The 9,446-nt window shown below is 49.0% G+C and overlaps 1 protein-coding gene across 1 annotated transcript in view; it reads left to right on the top strand.

Annotated features, from left to right (window-relative positions):
• The window catches only part of LOC124028462 (N-acylneuraminate cytidylyltransferase-like), a 21,470-nt gene extending 12,240 nt beyond the window's left edge, over positions 1–9,230 (top strand). The window contains exon 7 of the mRNA XM_046340508.1: positions 9,039–9,230. Coding sequence (XP_046196464.1) covers positions 9,039–9,230 — 192 coding nt within the window. The remainder of the gene's footprint in view (positions 1–9,038) is intronic.
• The last annotated feature ends 216 nt before the right edge of the window (positions 9,231–9,446 follow it).

The following is a 9,446-nucleotide window of genomic DNA, read 5'->3' as shown; positions in this document are numbered from 1 at the left end:
TCTTGGAGACAGACCCTTTATATCCTAATCAGACAGCACCAAATGTTCTGTAAACACCAGCCTCTTGGAGACAGACCCTTTATATCCTAATCAGACAGCACCAAATGTTCTGTAAACACCAGCCTCTTGGAGACAGACCCTTTATATCCTAATCAGACAGCACCAAATGTTCTGTAAACACCAGCCTCTTGGAGACAGACCCTTTATATCCTAATCAGACAGCACCAGATAAACACCAGCCTCTTGGAGACAGACCCTTTATATCCTAATCAGACAGCACCAAATGTTCTGTAAACACCAGCCTCTTGGAGACAGACCCTTTATATCCTAATCAGACAGCACCAAATGTTCTGTAAACACCAGCCTCTTGGAGACAGACCCTTTATATCCTAATCAGACAGCACCAAATGTTCTGTAAACACCAGCCTCTTGGAGACAGACCCTTTATATCCTAATCAGACAGCACCAGATAAACACCAGCCTCTTGGAGACAGACCCTTTATATCCTAATCAGACAGCACCAGATAAACACCAGCCTCTTGGAGACAGACCCTTTATATCCTAATCAGACAGCACCAAATGTTCTGTAAACACCAGCCTCTTGGAGACAGACCCTTTATATCCTAATCAGACAGCACCAAATGTTCTGTAAACACCAGCCTCTTGGAGACAGACCCTTTATATCCTAATCAGACAGCACCAGATAAACACCAGCCTCTTGGAGACAGACCCTTTATATCCTAATCAGACAGCACCAGATAAACACCAGCCTCTTGGAGACAGACCCTTTATATCCTAATTAGACAGCACCAGATAAACACCAGCCTCTTGGAGACGGGCCCTTTATATCCTAATTAGACAGCACCAGATAAACACCAGCCCGGAGGCTTGTAGGAAGACAAAACAAAAGGCAGTGACTTCTCCAGCTGCTACAGAATCAACCGAGTTCACACACAATGTCAATTCAATACAATAGTGAATAATCAGTGTGTCCTCAGACCTTGTACATCCAGTCTGGTGTCAATCACTATCAACAGATAAGACAATAATCCATAACATTCACTATCAAGTCTAGTGACCATCAACCTGCACCTTGAATGTCACAAACAGAACACTGGGAATGATTTGTATTACAGAACTCTAAATACTGTATGTTAAACATTGTGTTAATCACTCTGAACTGAATATGAACTGATATTTCCTCCTTACACTCAGTCTGTACAATACATAGAACAGAGCTTCCATACAAAACAGCTTCCATACAAAACAGAGCTTCCATACAAAACAGAGCTTCCATACAAAACAGAGCTCCCATACAAAACAGAGCTTCCATACAAAACAGAGCTCCCATACAAAACACAGAGCTCCCATACAAAACACAGAGCTCCCATACAAAACACAGAGCTCCCATACAAAACACAGAGCTCCCATACAAAACACTGTAGAAAAGGCCCATGGAGTTGGTGGAATACTCCTTTAATTAATTGCCATTTACTCAGCTGGGCCAGGGGCGCTTTAATTAGGTCAGGTGGAAATGTCCTACAGATCTCAACTCCATAAAAGGAGGAAATTGCCATTGCCTGATCTCGCTGCTTTCTCTTCCCTAAATCCATCTGATCCAGAAGTTCTGTGCGTCCATGAATCCACGTAAGTCCACCGACTCTTACCTTTCATCTGAATGATCTGTGGTGATCGGGAGAGTGGGCCATTCAGTTATTGTTTATAGTTATCACCGCGGAGTGCGGCTTGGAGCGCACGCTTCAAACATATTGTGCAATGTGAATTGTTAATAATGACTGCTATGATTTGATCTTTGATTATGAATTTGATTGTATACATGTTATTTGTTTCCTTTGATGCAGCACAGACTACCAGTAAATATACCACTTTATGGTTAAAGGAATTCCTGCCTCAGTCTCATACATTCCTCTGTCACCTGACACGTGACCACCTGTTCACCTTCACTGTCAGTCATCCTACCTGTCCAGCACCCACACAGATTCCACTAATCTTTCAATGGTCCTTTGAGCCGGATGATGACTGAACCAAAGACAGGTGAAAAGGAAATGGAGGCGGAGAGGGAAGAATTGTCTCCACTGGAAGGAAGAAGAGAGGAGGAGAGAGCAGCTGAGGGAAAGGTCTTGGAACAAAGGAAATATCCAGGAGCTAAGCCTAAAGCAACAAAGGCTTCATCCTCAACTACCAGGAGCACCAGAAGAACCAGGCAAGCACCTGGTTATCTTAAGGACTATGTGGTCGAGGTTCCGACATCAAAGGGCAAGCCCACCAGAGCTCAAAGAGTTGATGGATCAACTATATGTTTCAGCCATCAACCATCCCCTCTGAGCCAAGGACCGGAAACTGCTTTGGAGCAGGAAAGTGGTCTACGTGAGGAACCTATGGAAGAGGTAACTCCCACTGCACAGGTCGACCAGCTTCCAGAGGCAGGCTCCGCTCAGCCCTTAACTAATGGGAAATTGTCGAAGCACTCTAGACGGAGTGGGAGTTCGACCAGTGGATACCCCTTTGGAAGTGGCCATGGCAGCCGCCATTCACTAGCCCTCAGCAATTCACAGACCGCTGTCCTACAAGAGAGGATGAAACTATTAGCTTTGGAGGAAATTGAGCGTCAGATTGAGGAGGAACGACAGGCTGACGAACGATGTCACCAATTGGATGTGCAGGCCCGTAGAGCTCTACAGGAAAGGGAATTCATTGCCAAGGACTTGGCACAGCAGCGACGGCATCGTCAAGCCAGAAGGGAATTAGAGGAGGCACGGATGGTCTCATCCTTCCTGGAGAGGAACGAACAGGGAGTTGACCTGACCACCCCTCCACATGGACCTGAACTGTCTGCCTTTCTTTCCCAATCTGCCCCTCTGGTACAGCATGGCACACAGTCCTCGGAGGCTCCGGGGTCAACAGCCAACACTGAGCACGGGAGACGGGCCGCTCCGCCAACGCCCTCTATGCCAGTGACACAAGTTAGCATTCCTCCATCTGGACAAAGCATCACTCCTTCGCCTTTCCGCCAATTACCAACCAAGGCAAATCGTTCCTTTCATCCAGGGCCAGGCCAGTCCTCAAACAACAGGTCGGAGGGCTCTCGCCCAATTCCGGCTGCCACAAATGGTGGGTCTGGGACAGTAGGTGACCGGCCCAATGAGGCCACAGTGGGCTCATCAGAAGTCCCGGGTTTATCCTTCACGCAACCAGAAGAGGGAGCCAACATTATGAAACTTCTAGTAGCCTCAGCCTATGGAATTCCCAGACCCAAACTGCCATACTTTGAAAACGGAAAGGAGAGTGAATTTGTCCTTTTGGAAATGGCATTGGAGAGCCTACTGGGTATTCACGGTCATCTGTCAGAACGCTACAAATACCAAGTACTAATGGATCATTTGCGGTTTCCCAGTGCATACAGGCTGGCCCAATCCTTTATGCACTCCGCAACACCATACACTGCAGCTCTCCAGGCCCTGAAGGCGAGATATGGTGAGCCACGTCAGCTAGTCCAGAATGAACTAAACAACATCCTGAACACGTCTCCAATTAAAATGGGAGACCATGCTGCTTTCCAAGAATTCTCCCTGGCTGTCCAATCCCTGACCTCGATGCTCCAATCCGTTGAAGGAGAAGACGGGAACGAGCTTAAATGTGGCTCCCACGTGGACAGGCTTCTCAGCAAACTTCCAGTGTACCTCAGAGACAGTTTCATTGAACATTGTTTGAATAAGGGCATCCTGAAAGAGGGCTCGAGAAGCACCTATGCTCTCAGAGACTTGGCCACATGGTTGGAGGTGAAGGCAAAGGCGAAGAGCATCGCTCACCAGGCCACAATCTCCGCCATAGCCATAGGGGGAAGGAAGGAGTTTGAACGCCAGCAGGGACAGAGAAGACCAAATCCCACTACCATGTACTTAAATAGTGAGGCCGGGAGGAACCCGGGAAGAAGACCCCTCTCAAGAGCAAGAACATCAAATTCCAGCCTTACTGCCCATATTGCAATAGTAAGGGGCACTTCCTTGGCTCATGCCCCAGAGTAAAAAAGCTCACTCAAACTCAATTGAAGGCCTGGATCACTTCAGGCGAGCGATGCTACAAGTGTGCCCGTAGCCATAAGGTGGAGACCTGCACATTGAGGAAACCCTGCAACCGCTGTAAAGAAATACATCTCACCGTGTTGCATGATCTATTTCCCCAAGCAAAGAAGGAGCAGAGTATGCTCATGGTAGGAGCTGCAAAGGAGCTGTATCTCGACCAGCAGAACCGATCTCCAAGGGTCATGTTGAAGGTGGTCAAGGTCACTCTGCAAAGTGAAGGGAGAAGCATTGATACATTCGCCGTTCTAGATGATGGGTCAGAAAGAACAATCATTCTCACAGCGGCCACCCGTCAGCTTAACCTGGAAGGGACGCCCGAGACCCTTAATCTCAGAACGGTGCGACATGATGTTATCCAAATGAAAGGCTCTGCTGTAACCTTTAGCATTTCACCTTCAGGAAACAGGGACGTGGCCTATAACATCACCAATGCCTTCACGGCAGATGGCTTGAATCTCGCAGAGCACTCCTGCCCGGTAAGTGTTCTACAGAAACAATATCCTCATCTACGAGGATTGCCTCTTCCTAACCTGGCCAGAGTAGCACCACTTATCCTGATTGGGTCAGACCACCCACATCTCGTCACCCCGACTGAGCCTATACGAGCTGGACCAGAAGGAGGACCCATTGCTGTCCATACATCCTTGGGTTGGGCTGTGCAAGGTCCATCCCATCTACTTCTCTCCACCCAAGCTGTACAGTCACAGCAAGTCCTCTTCACCAGAAGCAATCCAGATGCAGCCACTGACCTCCTTCGGAATGTTGAGATGCTATGGAAGATGGACACCTTCTCCAACCGGAAGCTACAGGAGGTCACTCGCTCGAAAAATGACTCCTATGCATTAGACCTCCTGGAGAAGAGCACCACCACCACTGAAATGGATGGCGTTCGCAGGTATGCAACCCCACTGCTACGGGTGCCCAACCATCCTTCTCTAGCAACCACGACACGGGCTGTACTCCCACTACTGCATGGAACAGAGCGACGCCTGGTGAAGAATCCTGAGCTTGCAGAAGTTCATAACCGAGAGATTCATAACCTTGTGAAGGCAGGCTACGTCACTGAAGTGACAGCTCATGAAGAGGGAAACGCACTCCGTGAATCCTGGTATCTCCCTCACCATGTTATCCAGCAACATGGTGGGAAGTATAGACTTGTCTTCAACTGTTCATTCCAAGCAGCTGGTCAAAGCCTGAATGACTGTCTACTCCCGGACCAACCTTAGGTCCTTCCTTGCTCGGTGTCCTTCTCCGGTTCCGGCAGCACTCTACAGCCATAAGTGGAGACATCAAAGCCATGTTTCATCAGATTCGTTTACTGCCTTCCGACACCACACTGCTCCGGTTCATATGGCGAAATATGGAACGAGATGCAGAGCCCACAATCTATGAATGGCAGGTACTCCCATTCGGCACCACCTGCAGTCCTTGCTGTGCCATATACGCTCTGCAGAGACACGCACGGGAGCATCCAGACAGTGACCCAGAAGTATTGGATTCAGTGGAAAATGCCTTCTATGTGGATAACTGCTTACAAAGCATCCCATCCACGGCTGAAGCGAAATCACTCCTTGATAAAGTGCGGAATCTCCTGTCCAAAGGGGGATTTGAGGTCCGACAGTGGGCTAGTAACAGAGCGGAGGTTATCCAGCACCTCCCGCCACAAGCTAGGTCCAGTAGCAGTGAACTATGGCTAACGCAGTCTGGTGCTAACCCAGAAGAGCCCACTCTAGGACTGAGGTGGAGCTGCCTACCGGATACCCTGGGGTATAAGCACCGCTCATCCCCGAGTACCGAAACCCCCACTCTGCGCACCATCTATCGGACCCTGGCCAGTCAATACGATCCCCTTGGGTATATCCTGCCATACACAACACGGGCCAAAGTCTTAGTCCAGGACCTGTGGCAGACCAAGAGGGACTGGGATGAACCAATCCACCCAGCTGACCTAGTGGAACGATGGATCTGTTGGGAAACTGAGTTAACGGAGCTCTCTGATGTCCAAATGCCAAGATGTTATGTACCATCCTGTGTTGACCAACTGGGATCATGCCTGGAACTGCATGTGTTCTGTGACGCTTCGGAGCGAGCTTATGGGGCGGTTTCCTATCTTAGAGTGGAGGATAAGGCAGGCCACACCCATGTCTCCTTTGTCATGGCCAGGTCCAGGGTCGCACCCAAGAAGCAATTGTCAATGCCTAGGCTGGAACTCAGTGCTGCCCTTTCCGGAGCCCAGTTGGCCTCTACCTTGCGAGCCGAGCTCACCTTGCCAATCCAAAGGATCATCTACTGGAGTGATTCGACCACTGTATTGACATGGCTCAAGTCGGAGTCCTGCAGGTATAAGGTGTTTGTCGGGACTCGCATTGCGGAAATCCAAGACCTAACAGAAGTCCAGGACTGGAGGTATGTTGATAGCATAAACAATCCTGCTGATGACATTACTAGAGGTAAAACCCTTAAGGAATTGGCTAAACCCCATCGCTGGAGCTTGGGACCACCATTCTTGTCCCAACCAGAGAACGAGTGGCCGACAGCCCCCAGGCGTGCGGCCCCTCCGCGACCGACTGAAGCTCATGAGTTAAGGAAGTCTGCCCAATGCTACAGCATTTCTACGGAACCAACAACGGCTCTCCCTGACCTAACACAATCCCAAATACTGCCGGATCTGATCACAGCCACAAACCAGACCTCAGATGGGGTGGCTTCTATACCTACCTCCCTCGCGGCAGAGACACTACTCCTCCAGCAAGCACAAGCAGTTAGCTTCCCTGAGGAGTTAAAAGCTCTGAAAGCCGGTAGGGAAGTGGCTAAGGGCAGCCGTCTTCTCTCTCTTGCCCCAGAATATGATCCAATCCTTGGAGTGATCAGAGTCGGAGGAGGCTGCGCCAAGCGGAGGTTTTGGACCCAGATGCTATCCACCCAATTATCCTCGACTCCAGACACCCTCTTACCAGGGTCCTCATCAAGAGTTATGATGAGCGGCTTCTCCACCCAGGGCCAGAGAGGGTCTATGGGGAGATGAGGCGGAAGTACTGGATAATTGGAGGACGAGGAGCCATTCGTAAGCACCAATACGCCTGCGTAGAATGTCAGAGATGGCGGGCCGGAGCTACGGTGCCCAAAATGGCAGATTTACCCCCTGCTCGCTTGCGCCTCCTTAAACCACCCTTCTGGTCAACAGGAGTAGATTGCTTCGGCCCCTTGATGATCAAGTTAGGTCGTCGTGTGGAAAAGCGCTGGGGCATTCTATTCAAGTGTATGACAACCAGATGTGTCCACCTGGACCTACTGGAGAGTTTGGATACGGAAGCCTTCCTCATGGCCCTACGGCGGTTTATCTCCCGACGGGGAAACCCTACGAGATCCTGGCTGACAGAGGTACGAACTTCAAGGCAGGAGAAGCCAGGTTGGAGGAAGCCTTCAAAGCCATGGAACCCAGCTTCCAGGATCAGCTGATGGACCAACAAATCTCATTCAAATTTAACCCTCCAGGCGCTCCTCATTTTGGAGGAACATGGGAGCGAGAGATCAAATCTGTAAAGACGGCCTTACGAGTCGTACTAGGGGACCAAACTGTCACTGAAACGGTCTTGAGGACTGTCCTGATAGAGGTGGAAGGGATTCTGAACTCCAAACCCTTGGGATATCTCTCTGCAGACATCGCTGACCCCGATCCGGTTACACCGAATATGCTCTTGATGGGACGCCGAGATGCGTCACTTCCTCAAGCCATGTATGCTGATACCAACCTCGTAGGCAGACGCCGGTGGCGACACAGCCAAATCTTAGCTGACCATTTTTGGGCCCGATTCATTCGGGATTACCTACCAAGTCTACAGCACAGAGGGAAATGGCGTAGAGAAATGGCCAGCCTGGAAACTGGCCAAGTAGTAATGATGGTGGACCCTCAGCTGCCTCGAGCCTCCTGGCCGGTGGGCCGTATAACTAAGACCATGCCTGGGACCGATGGTCGTGTTAGATCAGTGGAAATCCAGGTGAAGAACCGGACATATATCCGGCCAGTTGCCCGACTGATTCCTCTCCCTGAGATGACAGAGGATGGGGAGCAATGAGCCTTTTGAGGAATGTGGAAATTAACAAATTTCCGGGGTGGCTGTAGAAAAGGCCCATGGAGTTGGTGGAATACTCCTTTAATTAATTGCCATTTACTCAGCTGGGCCAGGGGCGCTTTAATTAGGTCAGGTGGAAATGTCCTACAGATCTCAACTCCATAAAAGGAGGAAATTGCCATTGCCTGATCTCGCTGCTTTCTCTTCCCTAAATCCATCTGATCCAGAAGTTCTGTGCGTCCATGAATCCACGTAAGTCCACCGACTCTTACCTTTCATCTGAATGATCTGTGGTGATCGGGAGAGTGGGCCATTCAGTTATTGTTTATAGTTATCACCGCGGAGTGCGGCTTGGAGCGCACGCTTCAAACATATTGTGCAATGTGAATTGTTAATAATGACTGCTATGATTTGATCTTTGATTATGAATTTGATTGTATACATGTTATTTGTTTCCTTTGATGCAGCACAGACTACCAGTAAATATACCACTTTATGGTTAAAGGAATTCCTGCCTCAGTCTCATACATTCCTCTGTCACCTGACACGTGACCACCTGTTCACCTTCACTGTCAGTCATCCTACCTGTCCAGCACCCACACAGATTCCACTAATCTTTCAACACAGAGCTCCCATACAAAACACAGAGCTCCCATACAAAACACAGAGCTCCCATACAAAACACAAGAGCTCCCATACAAAACACAGAGCTCCCATACAAAACACAAGAGCTCCCATACAAAACACAAGAGCTCCCATACAAAACACAGAGCTCCCATACAAAACACAGAGCTCCCATACAAAACAGAGCTCCCATACAAAACACAGAGCCTAGACATTTGTTTTTTTCTGTCTCCTCCAGGTGATCCTGATCTCATCCAGTGAGGACCCTGTGACCAAGGCCCTGGCTGACAATCTATCCCAGAGGACAGGCTGCGAGGTCAGGCAGCTGGGCAAGGACATCCAGGGTGAGGTCACAGCCATGATGGACGACAAGGATCTGGACTGGAAGGAGGTCGCCTATATGGGTAAACTCACTGTTCTTTTCATTTAACAATTTACTACGACTACTACTACTACTACTGCTACAACTGCTACTACTACAAATAGTACTACTATTACTAATTCATTTTAGTTTTATAGTACAGTTTGTAATATAGTGGAATCTTAACGTTCTATTTTGAGTACTACTTTTGTGTTCATGTCAATCAAAACGTATGAAGGTCTTTATTTGGAGCCCTTCTGAGATGGAATGCAAATCAAATGTTAT

Source organism: Oncorhynchus gorbuscha, unplaced genomic scaffold (assembly GCF_021184085.1).
Source record: "Oncorhynchus gorbuscha isolate QuinsamMale2020 ecotype Even-year unplaced genomic scaffold, OgorEven_v1.0 Un_scaffold_4220, whole genome shotgun sequence".
NCBI classification, from domain to species: domain Eukaryota; kingdom Metazoa; phylum Chordata; class Actinopteri; order Salmoniformes; family Salmonidae; genus Oncorhynchus; species Oncorhynchus gorbuscha.
The sequence above is the reverse complement of the archived record's forward strand: the minus strand, read 5'-3'. Positions and strand labels throughout refer to the sequence as shown.